This window comes from Hipposideros armiger, unplaced genomic scaffold (genome assembly GCF_001890085.2).
Source record: "Hipposideros armiger isolate ML-2016 unplaced genomic scaffold, ASM189008v1 scaffold_768, whole genome shotgun sequence".
In the NCBI taxonomy this organism is placed as follows: domain Eukaryota; kingdom Metazoa; phylum Chordata; class Mammalia; order Chiroptera; family Hipposideridae; genus Hipposideros; species Hipposideros armiger.
Window position 1 is genome coordinate 156,507 of NW_017732118.1, and position 22,628 is coordinate 179,134.

Genomic DNA, 22,628 nt, shown 5'->3' on the forward strand with positions numbered 1-22,628 from the left:
ATATATCATTGATTGATCTTTGTTCTTTATATAAATAAATGACCTTTGAAAAACATAGACAAAATACGTCATGACTTTTCTGACAACCCAATAATTTCTAGTTTCATAGCATTGTGGTCAGAAAAGATTATTTTAATTAATTAATTTATTATTTTTTTAAGCTGAGTCATTCTGTCATCTGTTGGCAGCTCAGCGGCTGCTCAGCTCGGGCTGGGAATCGAACCACTGTTGCTCAGAGCTCAAACTCTTGAGCGAGCTCTTAACCAACTGAGCCACTTGGCCGGCCCTAGATTATTTTAATTGTCTAGAATTTTTAAGACTTGTTTTGTGACCTAACATATGATCAATCTGGAGAATATTCCATGCGCATGTGAGAAGGTGTACTGTGTTGCTTTTGGGTGGATTGCTGTGTATATACAGAGGGTACCAAAAAAAAATGTTTACAGATTTTAAGAAAGGAAAAAACTGTATTAAAATTACACTGATGGTAACCACTTTGAGCACCTCTTGTAACTGCAAAAGTCAAACGTGACTTGTATTCATCTTTTGTTGTCAGTATATATTGAGTATTATAATTTTAGTAGTTGTTTTCCTTTCTTAAAACGTGTATACTTTTTTTGGTATCCTCTGTATACACATATCTGTTAAGTTCATCTGGGTTAACATGTCATTTAAGGCCAATGTTTCCTTATTGGTTTTTTGTCTGGATCATCTACTCATTGATAAAAGTGGGGTTATTAAAGTCCCCTACTGTTATTGTGTTGCTATCCATTTCTCCCTTTAGGTCTGTAATATTTGCTTTACATATTTAGGTGCTCCTATGTTGGGTTATCTAAATATTTATAAAAGTTTTATCCTCTTTTTGGATTGATCCCTTTATGTAATGCCCTTGTCTCTTATTATTGTCTTTGTTTTAAAGTTTATTTTGCTGATATAAGTATTGCTACTCCAGCTTTCCTCTGACTTCCATTTCATGGACTTTTTCTATCTGTTCACTTTCATTCTGCATGTGTCCTTACGTCTGAAGTTAATTTCATGTAGGAAAAATATGGTTACGTCTTTTTAAAAAAGAATCCATTCAGGGCCGGCCGAGTGGCTCAGTTGCTTAAGGGCTCGCTCAAGAGTTTGAGCTCTGAGCAACAGCGGTTCGATGCCCGGCCCGAGCTGAGCAGCTGCTGAGCTGCCAACAGGTGGCAGGATGGCTCAGTTTAAAAAAAAAGAATCCATTAAAAAGAATCCATTCAGCCACTCTGTCTTTTGATTGCAGAATTTAGTCTCTTTACATTTAAAGAAACTTTTGATAGGTATGTACTTATTGCCATTTTAAAAATTCTTTTCTGGCTGTTTTGTAGTGCCTCTGTTACTTTCTTGCTTGCTTCCTTTGTGATTTGATGATTCTCTGTAGTGGTATGCTTAGATTCCTTTATCTTTTGTGTATCTCCCATAGGTTTTTGCTTTGTGGTTACCATGAGGTTTACATAGAACATATTTATAACAGTCTATTTTAAGTTGATATCAACTAAGTTCAAATGCATTCTAAAGTTCTATATTTTCACTCTTGCCCCCACAATGTTTTAGATGTCACAGCTTTTGATTTTGTGTATCTACTAACAAAATATTGTAATTTTAATTATCTTTACTGCTTTTGTCTTTTAACCTTCATACTAGATTAATATATCATGAAACTCCCTTCTGGCCTGCAAAGTTTCTGCAAAAAATACTGCTGATGGTCTTACAGGAGTTCCCTGGTATGTAAACAAGTTGTTTCACTGTTGCTGCTTTTTAAGATTAAGATTCTCTTCTTGTCTCTAACTTTTGACAACGTGGGTCTCTTAATTTTGAAATCTCTGGGCTTCTGGATCTGGATGTCTGTTTCCTTCCTCAGGTTAGGAAAATTTTCTGCCTCTTTCTTCTTCCTCTGGGACCCCCATAGTGTGAATATTTGTTGGCTTGATGGCATCCCCAAAAGTTCCTCAAGCTAGTGTTACTTTTTTTTTTCTCCTCCAATGGATGAATTTCAGTGACCTGTCTTTAAGTTTGCTGATGCTTTCTTCTATTCATCTAATGTGTTGAAATCCTTGTAGTGTATTCTTCCGTGCAGTTATTTCATTCTTCAGCTTTATGATTTATGTTTGGTAACTTGCTTATATTTTCTCTCTCTTTGTTGAAATTTTCAACTTTGTTCATGCATTGCTCTCCTGACCTCAATGGGCATCTTTATAACCATTACTTTGAACTCTGTATCAGGAAAATCACTTATCTCCATTATTTCATGAAGGTCTTTTTTGAGGTTTTACCTTGTTCTTTCATTTTGAACATATTTCCTATTTCTTCATTTTCCTTGACTCTCTCTGTTGGTTTCTACGCATTAGATAAAACAGCCACCTCTCCTAGTCCTGAAGGAATGGTCTCATGTAGGAGATGAACCTTATCTTTCAACTCTGCCCTAGCTCTTGGTTGTCTCTCAAACCTCGGTGACAGTCCAAGCTGCCTTCTTTGTTCTCAGTGGTTCCCAGTAGGTGACAGTGTGCCAAGATCTGTCAGTGTCCCAAAGGGGAGGATCTCAATCAGCACCTAGGTGCCAGGTGATTTAAAAGCTCAACAACCTTCGGGCAGCAGCTTTTAAAGTATGTAAATAGACCTCTTTTACAGAAAGACTGGGAGATGCGAGTTTCTGTCTGCTTCCTCTGCACTGAGCCGTGGAGGGAGAGCCATTTAAAAGTTGTTGTTTGCTACCAATCCCATTGAACCCATGAACACAAGCCCTGATGGCTACCAGAACCTGCTTATCAAGGGATATGGCCTTTGGGTGGCAGCCACAAAAATCTGAACACTGGATATGTGCACAAACTCCTTTCTGGGAGATACCAGTGACCTGGAGCAAGGCAGGAGAGGAGGAAGATGGCTCCTACTGGTCTCCCCATCTCTGGAGAGTCAGCCTCTATATGTGCGTTAAATTAGAAACCTGCTCCTCAGGCTGAAGCTGTTAAAATAAACAGTCCTCTTTCATGGGAAGAGCGGGCACATTTCAGTCTGCTGCCCTTGCCTTGGGGAGTTAGCCATGGTGAGTCCCATGGTAAGTCCATGTCAGCCCTTTAAGAATTCTCTTAAGACTATAGCTTTATGGTTCTCTTGGATGAAAGCCCTGTTGACTCCAAAGCTAGATGTTTGGGGGGCTCATCTTAAAGATGGAAGTCTAAAAGTTGGGTTTCAAACCTTTCACTCCTTACAGAGAAGCTTGGAGTTCCTTCCTGGGTGTGTTGCCATGCCAAGGGTGGGGTTTAGAGCGAGATTGTGTCTCAGCTTCTCCTACCCATTTCGATGTAGGTTTTTGTTGTCATTTGCCCAATATTATAGGAGTTACTCAACTAGTTCCTGTATTTCTTTCAGAGGGAATTGTTTTGTATGTAGCTGTAGATCCGGTGTGTCTATTGTGGTGTCTCTTCTGTTGCCATCTTGAACCAGAACCTCCAGCTAAATTTCTTAAGTATGTGGATTGTTCCATATCTATACAAGAACGTATTGTGCTTAATTTGTAAAACAGTCATTCAACAGGCACTTTACTGAACGTTTGCTGCACAGAAGGTGCTCAAATGGGAAAGAAAACGAGCAAGAATTAGTCCTCACTCTTAAGGAGCTTAAGTTCTAGAAACAAATGCTAATAACTGACTGCAAAACAGAACAAATTAAAAGATATAATGCATGATTAAGCTGTATAACGCATGATGAAGTTCCCCCAAAAGACTAAATGAGTGAAAACAAAGGATGGTATGTTTCAGATTATGAAATCATTGTACGCTGTGCCAGAGATGAATGACAGCATAAATCAGTGACAGCACAGATCAGTGAAATATGTGTGGACAGGTACTGGGTCTACAAATAGAGACAGCGAGGTCATGTTTGAAGGCAGTAAAAAATTGGGCTGGAGAGGAAGGTGGATTTTGAATACCATGCCAAGGAGGGCGGACTTGATTCTATAGGCAAACAGGAGTCACAAAACTACTGAAGGAGAAGAAGAATATGCAATCTGAATGTTAGGAGAGTAACTGGTAATATTTGAAAGATGGCTTGGAAAGGGAGAGAGACCAAAACCAGAGACACCAATTAGGAGAGAATTCATATTGTCTATTTAGCTGATCACATGATAAAGGCTACATTTGGGCAGAGGCAGCTGAATTGGTGGTAGGAGGACGTAGCTATAGGAGGGAGGGAAAGGGTTGGTTGTAGAGGCAACGGATATGTTTAGTACTCTGGTTGTGATGATCATGGGATGTATACATAGGCCCAAGCTCATCATGTAAAATTTGTTTTGTATATCAATTATGCCTCAAGGAAGCAAAAAAAATAAAAAGAAGGTAGATAAAGGAAGAAAGTGTGGGAAATGACTGCCTTTGTGTAGTTTGTTAAATTGGAAAGGATATTCTAGAGGTTGAGCATGATTTCAGATTGGGTTTCGTGTTTTTTGTTTTGTTTTGGTTGTTTAAATTTTATTGGGGAACAGCCATGGTCATTGGTTACACATTGCTTTCATGCTGCAATGGCATAGTTGACTCTTTTAGGGAGGATGCAGCTCACAGTGGCCCATGCGGGGATCGAACTGGCAACCTTGGTGTTATTAGCACCACACTCTAACTGAGCTAACCAGTCACTCCCTGGGTTACATTTTTATCAATGGTTTGACGATTGAGAAAGATATAACATCACCTAGGTGGTCATTGGGTATCAAATATTTCACTTGAATCCAATGATGAGTACACAAGCAGGCAAATCCAAATTGAGGAACATTCTACAAAACAACTGATCTCCCCTCTTCTAAAATGTCAGTGTCATGAAAAATGTAGAGAGGCTGGGGAATCCTTCTAGATTAAAGGAGGCTAAAGAGACATGGTAAGGAAATGCAAAGCATGACCCTTCATTGGATGAAAAAAAGGTAAAAAGCTCTAAAGAAATTAGTGGCAGAATTGAGGCTATTTGAATTTAAATTATATATTAGATAACAGTATTGTGTCCGTGTTAATTCCCTGCATGTGCTAATTCTATTGTAGTTATGTAAGAGAATATCCCTCACCTTGGATATGTGTTGAAGGACTTAGGGGTAAAATGTCATTATTATGAAACATAATCATGAAATGGGTCAGTGAAATGAAAAGCAAAATCAACAAACAATACATGCACATAAAGTAATATATATATATATATATATATATGTTAACATAAGATATACATAGATGTGGCTATAAATAAAACAAATGTGGCAAAATGGTGAATTAACTGCAATTCTGCCATAAATTTGAAATTGTTCCTAATCAGAAGCTAGATCGTCATTTGATAAAAGAGCTGTTAGGAAGTCACAGGCTCCTGTGTATGTGTAGCTCATGAAAGCCAAAATAACTTAACTTAGTTAATTTCTCTTTCTTTGTCTTAACTTAGTTAATTTCTCTTTCTTTGTCTTTTCAAATAGAGAATGTAAACTTTATTAGAACACTCTGCCAGTTAAAAAAAATGTATAAACACACATATGGTACACAGAGACTTACCAGTGATAAGTATTTCATGGTCTGAGGAAGCACTCCACTCCTTAGATCACCTAGTATGACTTCACCCATAACTCACTTTCAAAAAGTCACTGGGGTTGTAGATCTAAAGAATCCAACTCTCTACCCAGAATATGGTTCAGCAAATGCCAGCCTTATCACGTTTTAGACCTTCAAAGCATGAATATACACACTGCATTTATTTAAATACCTGTGTGCATCCTTCAAGGAGATGGTCGGGTTTTTTCTTCTTCAATTAAATTGGCTTATATATACAGTTGGCTTATAGATACAGTTGGAAAAAAATCTCCTTTGAATTCAGTCTTTTCTTTCAGAGAACAAACTTAACAACAGAGCCTATCGAATTTATATTGGCAAGGCATCTCTTAGCCTAACCACAGCCAATGGAATACAGCATTTCGTTCCTTACGTCTGGCTCTGCCACGATCCTCTCTGCTCCACAAATCATCAGGACCACAGCCTGAGGTGTACGTGAATTAGGGTGCTTTCATGCGCACGCTGCCTCTTCGCCAGTGTTGACGGGCCTAAATAATTAATGCTTCTAAGCACTCAGGGCCCCGAGTCTCACTAAAAGATGTGACTCAGCATCATGCTGCACTTACTTCAAAAATGGGGGGAAACCCTGCATTAGGAAATAACAGAAGTACTAAAACTCAGTTGTTTGGAGGAATTTATAGACTTTTCAAAAGCATATGATTTTGTTTTTCAGATGCCGATTGATCATTTCGTCCCCACAGTGCATTTGCTATACTCATATCTCACATGGAGAGATTGCCCTTCATTACTGAGGTGGGGTAAAGCCAGGAAAACAAAGAGAATACACCTTCTCTTCCTTCACAAAAGAACCACCACCTGGCTTTCCGACAAGGTTTGATTTCTCTGGAGGATATACCTCTGCCCACTGCTCAAGGTTCTTGAAGTTCATCGGATTTGCTTCCACCACATTCTCTCCCTCCTCAGAAATGCTCATCTCCTCAGAGCCCTCATCCACCGTCCTTAATATCGATCTTAATTCGTACAGACCTCACCACCATGTGGATGAGCCCACCAACCCTGGCCTTATCAACCCGTGACCGTACCCCTCACTGACCTCCGTGTACAATTTTTAGCAGCTCACTGGGAGGCTATACCTTTGATGTAGGCATTGCTCAAAAGTAGTATTTTACTTCCATGATGCCCAACTTTCGGATTTTCCTAATCTCCCACCATAAAACTCATTCACACCCTGGGCCCTTCCTTTCCGTCCCATCAGTCTGGGTTAGGCGCTCTGCCTCTCTCTATTCTACCCTCATGGACGATCTTAAGTATCAAATGACCTCCTCGACGTCTCATGATGCCAGGCTACAGAGCTTTAAGTGTGAGGGCTCAAGGAGTCCCCTGTCTCTTTCTTTCTGTGCGGTCAGATCAGGATGGTCAAGTAGAAGCAGTTTAGGACCCAGGGGAAAGCGCAGCACGGGGCTGACCCATGTTGGGCCTTAAGAGCGAAGGAAGAATGAAGAGGATGGACCAAATATTTGTGGCCCTCAGAAAACCACCTACTGTCTAGCCTAGTGCAGCAGGAAAAACCAATAAGCAGATGGCTGGCAACCCCTGTCCTGGCCATTTTCAAAGTGCACTGCAAAATGTCTTACTGGTTTTGACCTTCTCTTATCATTTATGCTTCATGAACTCCAGTTTGCTTAGAGCCAAGTGCTAGGTAGAGAACAACACTGAAGCAAGACACCCGACCTCGCTGACTGGTTCCTCAACAGTCATCTTTTACCTAAGCCCTCCCTGTTGCTTGCTAATGTTCCAAACGTGTCTTTACTTTTCCTCAAGCTGCACTCATTTTCAAGACAACCCGGTCTTTTATTTCACCGAAAAGACAGAAATTCTCCAACTTCCCTTCTCCTGGCTAAAAATGCTTTCTCAGAAGTGGCTAATGTGTTTCCCATGATCCAATGGGCTGTCATTTCTTTTCACTTCCCTTGAACCCTTTTCAGCACTTGACCTGTGGCCCACATCTTCTTTGAACCGATCCCTGTTCCCCACTCCTTCGCTACCCCATCATCCACATGGAGGTCTTCCCCAATGCACCGCATCCAAGCACCTTTGTTCTGTTATTTCTCATCTCAATTCTGTGGAGCTCGCACTCCAATCTCTGCAGCCTGCCCTTTTAAACCAGTTACAGACCCGGATTTTAACTTCTTTCTGGACATGACTTATACCTGCTAGTTCCTGAAACACAGTATATTCACAGTCAAAAGGATCACGATCTTCTTCCACCCAAATCCTCTCCCTTCATTTCTTTTCCTCACATTTGCCCGTCAGTCCCCCGGGCCCGGGTACACTTTTTCAAAGATGACTTTTTCTCACAGTCATCTCCTCCCATCCCATCGCTGATCTCTCTCAAGCCTAGGCCCTCAGAACTCCTATTAATGTCTCCCAACTGGTCTTTCTAACTATAAGAGTTTTACTTTGGGCCAGATACAGCTGCCAGAATATATATCTTTTTAGATATTTCTTACTTTGTATATGATTCACAGTGGCCCCCTGCCACTGACCAAAATGAGTCGAACACCTCTGCCCAACATTCGTATCAGTATAATGTGACCTCAACCTTCCTCTGCAGCTTTATTTTCCCCACCTCTTGGTTGGACCCTATCTTTCTACTAACTGGACCATTGTCTCCCAACCTTGGCCCAAGGTCCTCATTTCTACATCTTCAGTTATGTATTCCTTCCTCAAAGTACACGTGGTTCCTACTCCATCCTTTGCAACTCTGCACTAATATCAATTCATCATAAAGCCTTGTCTGGTCTCCAAAAATGAATGACACTTGAATACCCCACTGCCTTGTTCTGAAAAACTGAATGGCTGGCTCTCTGAGGGCTAAGACTACATCACTGATCTTTGTACCTCTAATGCATTTATTTATGACAATGCCTTGTCCAGAACTGATATTCAATCATGTAGCTATTGATTTGGACCTCTGAGCAAACCCTTCACCATTTCCAGACCTTAAGAGATAACAAAACCCAGGAGTAGCTAAGACGGACACTTACCCATGGATTCTGAAGTTTGACTGCCAACCACCCGGAGCAGCATGGGCTGACTGCTGTCTGACCTCTGAAGAGAGGTAGAAGGAGAGGAGGCCGTTGTACCATTCACCTTGGCCTCTGCCTGGGGCTGAGGCATTAAAAAAAAAACCAGAATTATTTTTCATAGTAAACACTCAATTAATTATATAAATAGAAAACTATTATATAGCCACTCGGGACTCAGAAATTACAAACTTTCCTACTTAGAAACCTCCCAAAGATGATTAAATTTGAGAAATGTCACTATTGAGGAGACCCACAGATATTGTCTTGGTATTTGAATTGTGCCCCCTTATATGTCTGAAAAATAAATTACAGCTATAGTGGAATACGATATATAAAATCAGATTAAATAACTGAAAGGTTTAGAAGGTCATGTGGAATGGTGAAGCCATGTGGGACCACAGAAATGTAGTGGAGAATTCATATTTTTGCGAAGTATTAAGTAGCAAGATGGAAAGAACGTATCTCAAAATTTAAAATTCCCAGAGAGCCAGGACCGTGTGCAGGTAGGGCCTACTACGATGCAGCATCTTGCTAGGTTTCCTATGGATGCTTGAAAAATGATGCTTTAGGGATTAGAAAAAGAACAACAACAAAAAAAGGTTGCCAGAAAATAAGACTAACTGCAAAAAAGAGAGCTCCATTTCAAGAGGTAAAAATTTTCCTTTTAGCAAACTAGTGGAAACCTTCTGCTACTTTTTAAAGATAAATTTTGAATCAGTTCAATAAAAAATACATGCGTAGGAAACAATGTTGAACAAATATTAATAAACACCCTAGTTTTCTGACTCATATCCTTTGTTATCTAGCACTTTGCTAGGCTAGGCACATACGAGGCACTCGGTAACAAATTGATGCTTGTTGCTCCTCTAACAAGGACTCTTGAGTTTTGTTTAGTTTTGTTGAAGGGAAAAATGAATTTTTGTAACTGTCCCGTGTTAGAGAGATGTGGGCCTCACTTGCTCCAGCAGCTGCCTTAGCCTGTGTAACTGGGACTCCAGCTGTTTATTGTGGTCTTCCAGGATCTGCATCCTGGCTTCTAGGCGGCCTTTGTGTTGACGCAGTAGCTTGGCCTCAGCAATGAGCTCAGCATCCCGGGGACTCTGGGGAGAGGTGGGCATCATTTCAGGAGGGGACGGCAGTGGAGACAGGCCTTTGTGTTCGTGCTGCTGCTTCAGACGATCATATTCTGCTTGCAGATTTCTGTTGGCATCAAAGAAGTGAAAAAAAAAGGAAAGAAGAAAAAACAAAGTAAGTTGAATGTCAACACCAGATTTTATATAAAATGGCAGAGAGATGACCACCACCAAACACAATAGCAAGCAAAAGAGAGGCACTTAATGAATGGATTTTATGATGACGATTAGCAATGCTAAAGAAAAACAAAATAAAATTGGAAGCATCTGCCCGGTGTGTGAGGGGAGATGCTTTTCAACCTTTTATTTTATACTAAAAGCCTTATTATGAGTGCTATGTTCAGATAAGTAAGCAGCAAAGGATTTAATCATTTTGTAAATACTTCTTTATAATGCCACGAGATTACAATTTTTATACCTCTATTGACACTGGTTTGCTTAAAAAAAATCACATATTTTCACCATCAATGGATAGGAACATAGTAATAGTGAACCCATGTACCCAGCACACTGCTTTAATATATGTAACATTTGCCATATATTCGTGGACAATTTTTGGAAGACACAAAATATGACAGTTCAAGCTGAAGCGCCCCCACATACCCTGCTCAATACCACCATTCTCACCATGACCCCCCAAAGAGATAATGCCACCCTGAATTCCAGGTCCATCAATACCGTATCCACAATTAGGTTGAACTTAATAAAGATGGTGCTATTCGGCTGTTTTTGAACCAACAAAATGGCCGTTTCATGTAATCCAATCCAACAGCATTATTTTGCACAATCTTAACTTTACGTTTAAGAACTTTAAGTATGTACATACCATTTTAAGAGTTGCTTTTCACCTTCAACACGGTTTTGGAGATTTATCCATGCTGATACATAATGGTTCGCGATTTTAAGTGTGGTAAGCTATTATTCTGCTGCTTGAATATGCCAACAACATTCTCCTGTCAGCGGACATTTTAAGTTTCCAACTTTTCACAATTACAAACAATGATGCAATGAACTTCCTTCTACCTGTGTCCTTGGGTACCTGTTTTAAGAGATCCCTTTACAGGACACATCTAGATATGGAATTGTTGGGTTCTAACAACTTGACCTTTACCATCGCTATCTATCAAATTGCTCTCCTAAGTGGTTTTACCAATTTACTCTCTTACAGGTAGTGAGCAAGGTTTTCCATTACACCACATTTTCACCAAATACTTGGTGTTATTGAATCTGCTGATTATGATGAATCTAATGGGTGCATGTTAATTGGCGCATTCCTGATTATTGGTGAGAATGAACTTCTTTTGTGTTAATTGGCTTTCCATGTTTCCTTTACTCATTTCCCTACTGGATTGCCTTTTTCTTACTCAAGTTTTGGATATATTCTGGATACTTATTTCTTTGCCAGCTATGTTCACAAGAAATATTATCTCCTACCCGTATCTCAGCGTGGCTTACCTTTAACTTTGTTCATGGCATCCTGTTGTACAAAAAACTCATATGTTAATGTACTCCTCCATGTTTTCTGCTTTATATGTCTTGCTTAAGAAAATCTTCTCTAAGCTTACATTTTCAAGTTTAAAATTTTGTTCTTCACATTTAGGACTTTAATTTACCCAGAATCTTTTGTGCTTGGTGTGAACATATTATCTACTTTTACTTTCCCCCATAGGTAACTTATTACCTATGAACTATACCCATTCATTGTATAGTTCTTTTCTCCATTGATTTCTAGTGGTACCCTGGCAATACAATGACTGTCCATAAATCCTTTAGTGTGCTTCTGAGCTCTCTATTCTATTCCGTTGGTTTCTTTGTGTGTCCCCTCCCCGTGCAGATGCCTCACCACAGCTTTAAATAAACTGGTGTCTGGTAGGCCTTCCCACATTTTTCTGCCTTAAAATTGTCATGGCTCTTCTAATCCCTTTCATCTCCTCCATGATTTTGGTGTCACATTTTCATATGAAAATTCTTGGTGAAATGTGGGGTTTGCATTACATTGAATTTATCAATTAAAATGGGAAGAACTGACTTCATGGTATTAAGTCTTCACATCCAGGAGTGTGGTGAAGCTCTTCATGTCTTCCAGTCTCATTTCATGTGCATTATTAATGTATAATTTACTGTGCCTTTTCATCTAGCTTTTCAGGTGGAATGCTTAAATAATTTATTTTTTATTTTTATGCTTTTTAATAAATAATTTAGGGTTACAGGTTTCCTTCTTGCTTTAGAATTGCTGATAATGCTATTTGGTACCTGGTGACTGATTAGAACTCTTTGATTTCTTCCAGTTACAATAAATACCAAAATAAGATGACAGATTTCTGTTGTTTTCAGGTGCTATTTCATCAAGTGAGAGAACTTCCTATCCACAAATAGAGAACCTCCTATCCACAAATGTGGGAGATCTATACCTATGAGAAAAGACATGAGATTCAAGTGAGGCAAGAAAGAGTTTTTCCATTGTCCAGTTTGAGAGAGTAAGATAATCTCATGACCAGTTTCCTATTAGGGAAATTTTTTCTGTTGTTCCACACCTGGAATGAATGTTCCACAGGTGACAGCATGTCTTCCAAAATGCTCAGATTCTGAATGATTGATCTCCACATTGAAGAAGAAGAAATAAAATTCAATCTATTCTTTTTTTTTTTTAAAGCTCTACCCTGTACCTAACATTACAAGTTTTCTAGGAATTTAAAGTCATGCAGGAAATCAATATATGATCTTTTTAATCTACAGGAATATAATCTCCTATCTGTCTAGATTGAAATCCCATCTGCTATATCGTCAAGAATAGTTGTGTGTCTAGTTTGTTTCATAGCAATCTGCTTTGACAAAGCAGTAATAAGAAGAGATTGATCAAAATAAGTTTCCCCTCAGCCAGATTCTGAACAATGGTCTTCTGGGTGTGAACCAATGCACGTAGTCATCCACATTAATTAAATCCAATTTTTAACCACTTCACTGACAGTCATCTATATGTTTCTGTGAACTTGAAACAGCATCCAATGTTCACAAGGTTTCACTTGATAGGAATTATCTTCTATTTTTCCCCCTTTTAGTATTCACTGAAAGAAACCCACCTTCATTGAAGTGTCCCAACTGGTAACATTTTTTTATGTAGAATCCTATTCAGGATACTTCTTTCTACCAGATTGGGTCATCCACAATGTTCTTTTTGAAAACACTGTTGTACTATTCTAAAAACAAACGATTACTACCTTGCCACCTATTTTTCACAAAGGTACTGACATTTTCTGGAGAGGTCTTCCTTGGTTTCTTGATCCTCTGGGTTTAGTTGTCCACAGAGCTCTCCTTTAATCAGTTATTTACAAGTGACTTTGTTCAGAAAACATGATTTAGTATATACAACACATTACATTTCTGTTTTTATGTTTTCCAGTGACAAACAGAAAAGGTCATTTGAATCAGCCAGGGCTTCCCAGAGCTGAGCTGTAAAGAATACCAATTGCTGCTAAGTAGAGCTATTCTTGCCTTCCCAGATGTTTGAAATTTCTCTTGGGAGGCCATTTCCTTAAAAACTCGCATCCTTCTTCAGTTCTGGAAGATTTTAAGCTATTATAGCTTCAGACATTGCTTCTCTGCCATTTCCTCCATTCTCCTGAAACGTCTAATAGGTGTATTTTAGAGCCTTGTGGTCAATTCCCCATCTCTTTTAATTGCTCATTTATATTTCTTATCATTTTCTCTTAGTGCTATGTAAAGTCCTCAGACTCATCTTTTAATTCATTTCTCTTCTCTGAGTCCAGTCTAAAATGTATCCTCTTTATTGAATCTAGTAGCTTCAATGATGATAGTTTTTATTTCCAAAGATGCTTTTTGGAAATAAGATCCATCTGTTTCTTAGTTTCTTGGTATTTTTTAATAAATGGTATTTCCTTATTTATGTCTTTGAGCATCCTAAATGTACGTACAAACAATCCTTGTTATACTGTTCTGTCATTTTACTTTCATCTAGGCTTCATTCATCTTTTGATGGTCAGTTTGGAGGGACTATCTCACTTCTTTATGGGCTTTGGATTTTGGTTTGAAGACACATTAAATAATGGAGTGTGTGTATTTTCTCTCATATTTTCCTCTCCTGCTGAACTCATCTATCTCCATAAAGTGGTTTTGTGGTTGTTCCCATCTGCCACTCAAAGGCCTCTGGTCTACTCTATGAGAGTCAGAGCTGATACTGGTAGTTGGCAGCTTCCACATTGAATGATGGGAGTGTAATTATTGCAAATTCCATCACCAGGCAGCATGGTTCGAGTGCTGGTATCAAGGTTCCGATGTTCTTCCCAGCTGTACTCCTCACCTCTTCCCCAGGCTCTACACATTAGGTCCACAGCTGCATATAAGCTGTGGTCCCCTGCAGCAGTCCAAATTGCTCTTTTTTCCAATTTTCTTTCAAGTGTAAGTATGCACGTGGATGTGTCCCTCCACGTGTGTTTTTGCAGGGCCCTTATTTCAAATGTCTGGCTTAGGCCCCCACCTTGTGAGGAGAGTTGTAATCCCTATTATTACAGTGGGAGCGGTAAGCCCCATTATGCCCCACACACTGCACCCTGAGTTTGGTTTTCTTTTCCATTTGTGGTCCACAGAGAAGTGCATCTTGTTTAAAAGCCCAGCTATGTCTCTTGCGTTTTTGTTTCACTCCATATATTATCTATCACTGGATAAATGGTAGGAGCAGAGGAAGATGCCTTAAAGCAAGAGCTAATGTTATCTTAATCAGAAGGCTCCCGGGACACATTGATTTTGTAGATGTATGCTCGAGGTTCCCCCTCAGTATTTATTCAAACTAAAGTCACCAGGACAGGATTAAATGAGCTAAACAACTGCCTTTCTCTTAAATATGTGACATACATAAACCTTCTATTAAGCTCAATAACAAATTTGATTCGGAGGGTCCAGTTTTTCCTCCCAAATCTCTGAGGCTGGACAAACTGTCATGCCAAATGTTTGAAAAGTCAGAAATAGCTCAAAAGAGGTTTCTTGGCCAGAAACCAAGTAAAATACAATGTTCTTTGATTTGAGTCTAAATTCTCTTTTAAAGGCATTTACAAATTTTCATGAAGATTATGAAGACAATTGATATTCAAGGAGCTGAATTAGAGATAACTTTTACTAACTGTTTCCTAATAAATATGGTCATGGTTACAGAGCTATGTTAGGGCATATTTTTGTTAGGGGCTGGGAAATAAAACCATTTAGCCCTTAAGTCTTATTTTCTTAAATTTAAAAACATCTATGCCAACACCATTCAAAGTATATCATAACGATAGATTTTGGGGATGCAGTATTTATAAAGCACGTAGGGGCCATCATTCCCAAAAAAGATTAATGAGATACTGACCATTGTTCCAAGGTAAGTTGTTTTAAAGCTTGCCCACAAATACACAATTTACTCATTTTATCAGATGGCTGTCAATTTATGTTGTTACTGATATCTATTTTGCTTTTCTTGAAGTTATACATGTACATCTCACCCCTACTGATTCTCTAATTATTAGAATGTATGTGGAATCATTTCAATAGAGATGAATATGTCAGCGATCAGACAACGACTCCACAGAGAATCTATTTACGTTCTTGATTATCTTGTAAATTATATTTCTCTGGTAGCTCCCTAAAGAACGCTAATTCAAATTCATTGCACATGGCTTCTGTCACCACAATTTCTTCTTGCATCTAGTCATCCTAAAAAAAAAGGTCTCCCATCCATTATTAATTTCTTATTCTCCATAGAGCTCAAAAAGATGCCTCCATTCTACAGCTATGTAGATGTAGCTGATTAATTTTATGTCATTAAGTGTATAAATGTGGTTGTCTAGATACAAAATTACATTTAGAAAACTTCCTAACCAAGTAATGACTATAGGAGATGAATCACATTGACCTAACCTCTACCTGCTGAAAACACGAAATCTCCTGGCCCCTCTAGCAATCATTACTCACTAAATGCTAGTTATGCTAAAGAGCATTACAACGATCTTTGTGTAGTTTCTATTAATTTACAGAAGCCAAGTGTTTCCAGCGTAGGTCATCTATTCTTTAAATGGAACTTCCCTACTATGTGTAATTATATAGTTGTACAATGGTATGTTTGAAATAAAGAATTGAAGGTCACTTTCCACTGATCGATGTCTTTTTAACAGTATTATAGCAAAGCATGAGCACACACAGGGTCTATTTCACAAAGTGGAAACAGCTACAAAGGTCTGTATCTAAAAAGAAATAGGCCCAGAGAAATCCAGCGTTACCCTCATCCAATATTAAAAGCAGCTAAATCATATCCACCAATCTGGATTCAAGGAAATGGAGTAAGTCATGTGGCACACTTACAGCAACTATGAATCCAGCAAATTAGCAATTTTTTTAAAAAGAAAAAGACAAAATTTGCAAGCAGGATGTATTTTAAAAACTGGAAATTGCATAGAGCCTTTTCGATTATAATAAAAATATTTAAAGCTATACTGTAAAATTTTATCAAACACAAAGTCAAAACTCGATGGAAAAAGACATCAATGTGCTTTGGCATTACCAGTGTTAATTAAGGAGAGGCTCACAGGGTGGAAAGTAAAAGTATGCATATTTTAGGTCTGCCTTAAGCAAAACAGTAAAACTGTCAGGACTCCCCCAGGCTCTTGTTTCTGATCTTTTTCTCTTAACACTGTTCCCATCATGCATTAAGGGCTCTTAATTCTAACTCCTTTCCTACTGAAATTTGCTCAATAGAAAGGTGCTCTATAAATCATTTAATCCTTACTGGGATTGCATAATACTGTGATATCTACATTTTAAAAGAGATGTTGAAGCATGTAAAGAAAAATAAGATCATTTTTTTTGACACATTGCCCTTTGAGTGTCTTTTACCACCTGTGGCTGAGGAAGGATTTAGAAGGTTTGAGAGCATGGTTTTGGGGTCAGAGACACCTTGATTCACAACTAGACTCTGCCACTTGCTGAGGCTACAAAACTGACATGAGCACGCATCCCACCAGAAGGATTAATGTATGGTCTATATTCCATATGTACTTAGAACCATGACTTTCTTAGAACCATGCCCAGCCAAGTCTGTGTGTTCAATAAATGTTGGTTACTATTATTGTTGTTGTTATTACTTTTTTCTCTATACAGTCTGAACTTGTTAGATTTGGAAACTCAGGTGTGCTGAAAACTTCCTGTCAAAAGAAAGCACTTCAATTATCTTAAATACAAGCAATCTACTAAGACTTACTGAGCTTGTCAGAAAATACATATATAGTGCTCAAAAAACTGATTTATCATTCAATATTTGCTCTCTGCGTGTATACTTGAGTTCTAGCCCTCCAGACATTGTTACAGATACCTTTGAACTTAGAAATTATTGTATATTTTCCATCGTCTGTACAAAATGAAACCACTGAATTCAGATCATTAGGATGAGATTCCCTAAGATTTAAACAACTGTGCTGGTCATATGACAAAATCATCAAATTATGTCTGTAGATTACTGCTGTAGTAAAATATTTGGACAAAGCCTACAGGGTTTATGTATCTAGATGTACTCTACTTTGGGGATATTCCCTTGACACATCGATCTATATGTTGTGCGAGTTCCAAGACATAGAATCTTGACAATATTAATTAGATTTAGTTTCTTTATCTTCAATGACTGAGATATTTTTCACCAATTCCTGGTCAGGGACTAACATTGTCTATAGAGGAAATGTATTAATCAAAAGTTCAATATGAGGGCCGGCCGAGTGGAGCGTTGGTTAAGAGCTGGCTTGGGATGCCGGCTCTGAGCGGCAGGACCCTGGTTCAGATCCCACATGGGCCAGTGACGCTGCGCCCTCTACAGCTAAGATGGTGAAGAACAACTCAACCTGGAGCTGGGCTGCCATGAGTCGCTGGTGACGGCATAGGCTGCAGCCCCTGCTGCAGTGGGTTGCCATAAGCTACCGTGAGTGGCCGGCAGCCAAGTGTGAGCGGCCAGCAGCCAGCGTGAGCTGCCAAGAGCTGACGTGAGCGGCCGACCAGAGGCCGGCGACCGATCTGCCTCATTCGGGAAGAGCACAATGATAATACTAACATTGGCCAGTGAAGCAACATCCTCCACAACTAGGCTGAAGAACAAAAGGACAGCAACTTGTCTGTTCCCCTTCCCCGATTCCCCAACGCTGTTCCCCTCCCCCAATCCCCCAATAAAATCTTTAAAAAAAAAGTTCAATATGAGAAGAGAAGAATTCATAAAAAATCCTGTTATACCTGGAAATAAGGCAGACAAAGAAAACCCAAGACAAAAATTGACAGTAGCTAAGTCTTCACCATTCAAAAAGTACACTAGGATTGGAGAGGTTTTAAAAGCGAGGAAGTTTAGTCCCCAGGAATGGTACCATTGGGTAAAGTGTGTTTCAAGTTTCAGACAAATTCAGTACAATATCAAACTTCCATTGTCTGTGGTCAGCAAAAAGCCACAACAGACTCTAGGAGAATCATAATTTTAAGCTTTGTGTGTCCTGGCTTGAGTCCCTCATGAGTAGTTAAACTTGCCTTCAATTCTCCCAGAAAATTCATCTTGATGGCCTATTTTTTTAACTTCCTGGCACACACTGCTGTACACTCTTGCCATATCTGATCCTATGGCCTCCTCTAATACAATGACAAAAACTACAGAATCATTTCTTTAAGCCTCAGTAGTTGTACAAGAATGTTCATGGCAGCATTATCCATAATAGCCAGTAAGTGGAAACAATCCAAAGGTCCATCAACTGCTGAATGGATTTAAAAATGTGGTTTATCCATATGAGGGAATATCATTCAGTAACAAAAAAGAATGAAGTACGAATACTTGCTACAACATAGTTATTCCTTAAAACATTATACTATACGAAAGAAGCCAGTGGCAAAAGACCTCATATTGTATGATTCATTTATATGAAATGTCCAAAATAAGCAAATCCATAGAAACAGAAAGCAGATCAGTGATTGTCTTGGGCTGGTGTGGGGTTGTTTTGGGAGATGTGGAGAGTGACTGAAACAGGTATGGGTTTTCTTTTTGGGGTGAGGAAGCTGTTCTAAAATTGAATGCGTGATAATGGTGGGGCAACTGTGAATATCTTAATAACCAGTGAATTCTACACTTTAAATGGGTGAATTGTATGGCATGTAAGTTATATCTCAATAGAACTCCTATAAAAAAAAAAGTTCCAGAGGCAGGGTCAATATGGCGGAGTAAGGAGATCCTGAACTCATCTTCTTCCACAAACACATCAAAATTACAACGAAACATAGACCAACCACTGCTGAGAACCATCTGAAGTCTAGCTGAACAGAATTCCTCAAACAAAGGCTATAAAGAAGAAGCCACGTAGGAGGGGCAGGGGATCCGTTCTGGTCAGTCCCACACCCATGTCTGGTGCTTTACAAACATGAGGAATGACTTAGCCATGGTGGCTCCCCCACTGAGGAGGAAGGGGTCCAAGCCCCACACCAGGCTCCCCAGCCTGGGTAACCCACGCCAGGAGAGAAGTCCCCATGACACCTGGCTTTGAAAACCAACAAGGATTCCGTCCACGAGAGAGCAAGGGCAGTGGGAGATGGAGACACCACTATTTAACGGGCTCAAGCACACACTTGTTCCAAGCTACGGTGCAAAGGCAGCAGTTTGAGAAGTGCCTGGGTCATACAGGGAGGAATTCAATGGACTAACTTTAGGGTGAGGGCTGGAGGGGCAGGGATCAGTGGGAACTCTGTCCAGGGATGAAAGCGCTGGTGGGAGCAATTGTTCCTCTGTTTCCTTTGTTGTGTTCTCCTTCCACCTGGCTGGCGAGACTCAGGTGGGTGCCAAATCAGTCACTCTCCATTAACCTGGCTAATTAATACCTTGTACTTCACCCAACCCGCTCGCCCCAGCTGGAGCCTCTTTCAAAAGGCTTCAGACCTCCCACACTCATGGCAGTCAGTCTTGGCTCACACCACTGCATTTTCCAAGGGTCCCCCAAGCTCAGCACAGGTGATGGCCAGCCTCAGCTTGTACCAGAGCTCCTACCAAGTGCTCCCGAGTCTAGCACAAGGGGGGGCGGGCCTTAGCTTGCACTGCAGGAAATAGACATACAACTCTAGGAAGCGCAGATTCTAAAACAAGACAAACCCAAATAGGCCCACACGGAGACACATCATAATTAAAATACCAAAGGTTAAAGACAGAATCTTAAAAGCAGCAAGAAAAAAGCAGTCAGTTACCTACACGGGAGCTCCCATACGATTATTAACTGATTTTTCAGCAGAAATTTTGTAGGCCAGAAGGGAATGGCAGGAAATATTCAAAGCAATGAAAGGCAAGAAAAATACAACCAAGATTACTCTACCCAGCAAGGTTATCATTCAGAACTGAAGGAGAGATACTTTCCCAGACAAGTAAAAGCTAAAGGAGTTCATCACTACTAAACCAGCACTACAAGAAATGGTGAAGGGATTTCTGTAAGTGGAAAAGAAAATGCCAAACCTAAAAATAAGAAAACATAGGAAAGAAATAAAATCTCACTAATAAAGGCAAACATTTAGTGAAAGTAGCTGATCAACCAATTGCAAAGCTACTTTGAAGATTAAAAGACAAAAATAGTAAGACCATGTGTAACTACAAAAATAGTTAAGGGATATTCACACACAGAAAAAGATATAAAATATGTCATTAACATAAACGTGTATGGGGGGGTACAGGGTAAAAAATGTAGTGCTTTTAGAATGTGTTTGAACTTAAGTGAACCTCAACTTAAAACAGACCTCTATAAGCATAGATTGTTATAACAATCTCATGGTAACCACAAACTGAAAACCTATAATAGATACACAAAAAATAAAGAAAAAGAAATCACTAAAGAGAGTCATCAATGTACAAGAGAAGAGTGAGAGGGGAAAAAAGGAAGGAACAGGGAAGAACTACAAAAACAACTGGAAAACAATTAATAAAATAGCACAATAACTACATTCCTATCAATAATTACTTTAAATGTAAATGGACTAAATGCTCCAATCAAAAGACAGAGGGTGGTTGAATGAATAAACAAACAAAATCCGTACATATACTGCATACAAGACACTCTTCAGACTGAATGACACACACAAACTGAAAGTGAAAAGATAGAAGAAGGTATTTCATGCAAACAGATATGTTAAGAAAGCTGGGGTGACGGCTACACGAGTGAGTTCTACCAAACATTCAAAGGGGATCTAATACCTGTCCTACTCAAACTCTTCTAAAAAATTGAAGAAGAGACAATACTCCCTAACTCATTTTATGAGGCCAACAGTACTCTGATACCAAAACCTGGTAAGAATAACACAAAACAAGAAAATTACAGACCAATATCTCTAATGAATACAGATGCAAAAATCCTAAACAAAATTCTAGCAAATCGCATGCATCAATTCATTAAAAAAATTATATATCACAACCAAGTGAGGTTCATCCCAGGGGCACAAGGATGGTTCAACATATGCACATCGATCAATGTGATACACCACATAAACAAAATAAAAGACAAAAATCACATGATTATATCAATAAAGGCAGAAAAAGCATCTGACAAGATACAACATCCGTTTATAATTAAAACACTTAATAAAATGGGTATAGAAGGAAAATACCTTAACGTAATAAAGGTCATATATGATAAAGCCTTAGCTAATATATTAACGGTGAAAAACTGAAGCCCTTTGCTCTACGTTCAAGAACACTATAGGGCTGTGCCCTATCACCACTGCTTTTCAACATAGTATTGGAAGTCCTGGCCAGAGCAATCAGGCAAGAGAAAGGAATAAAAGGCATCCAAATAGGGAATGAAGAAGTTAAATTGTCACTTTTTGCAGATGACATGATGCTATATATAGAAAACCCTAAAGACTTCACCACAAAGCTATTATAAACAATAAACGAATACAGTCAAGTTGCCGGCTACAAAATTAACGTACAAAAATCCATTGCATTCCTATATACTAACAATGAAACCTCAGAAAAAGAAATTTTAAAAACCCCCAACAATTCCTTTTGCAATTACAACAAAAAGAATAAAATACCTAGGAATAAACTTAACCAAGGATTTGAAGGAACTATATATACACTGAAAACTATGACACATTTTTAAAAGAAATTGAAGAAGACACAAAGAAATGGAAAGACATTCTGTGTTCATAGATGAAAAGAATCAACATAGTTAAAAATGGCCATATTACCCAAAGCAATATACAGATTTAATGCAATCCCCATCAAAATCCCAATGGCATCTTTTAAAGAAATAGAACAAAAAAATCATCAGATTTGTATGCAACCACAAACGACCACGAATAGCCAAAGCAATCCTAAGAAAAAAGGACAAGGCTGGAGGAGGTATCACACTCCCTGACTTCAGCTTGTACTACAGAGCAACAATAATCAAAACAGCATGGTACTGGCAGAAAAACTGACACACGGACGAATGGAATAGAATTGAAAACCCAGAAATAAACCCATATACATATGGACAGATTATTTTTAACAAAGGAGCCAAAAACATACAATGGAGAAAAGAAAGCCTCTTCAATAAATGGTGCTGGGAAAATTGGAAAGCCACATGCAAAAGAATGAAACTAGACTGCTATCTGTCACCATGTACCAAAAGTAACTCAAAATGGATCAAAGACCTAAACATAAGACCTGAAACAATAAACTGTATAGAAGAAAAATAAGCACTAAACTTATGGACCTTGGGTTCAAGGAGGATTTTATGAATTTGATATCAAAGGCAAGGGAAATAAAAGCTAAAATAAATGAATGGGACTGTATCAAACTAAAAAGCTTTTGCACAGCCAAAGAAACCATCGACAAA

General features: G+C 38.9%; 1 protein-coding gene across 9 annotated transcripts in view; it reads right to left on the bottom strand.

Moving 5' to 3' along the window:
* LOC109373985 (dystrophin-like) overlaps positions 1–22,628 on the bottom strand; it is a 606,466-nt gene that overhangs the window by 24,477 nt on the left and 559,361 nt on the right. For all 9 annotated transcript variants that reach the window (XM_019628250.1, XM_019628248.1, XM_019628247.1 and 6 more), the window contains 2 exons: positions 9,598–9,841; positions 8,600–8,723 (listed from right to left, as the gene is read on the bottom strand). In XM_019628250.1, coding sequence (XP_019483795.1) covers positions 8,600–8,723; positions 9,598–9,841 — 368 coding nt within the window. The remainder of the gene's footprint in view (positions 1–8,599; positions 8,724–9,597; positions 9,842–22,628) is intronic.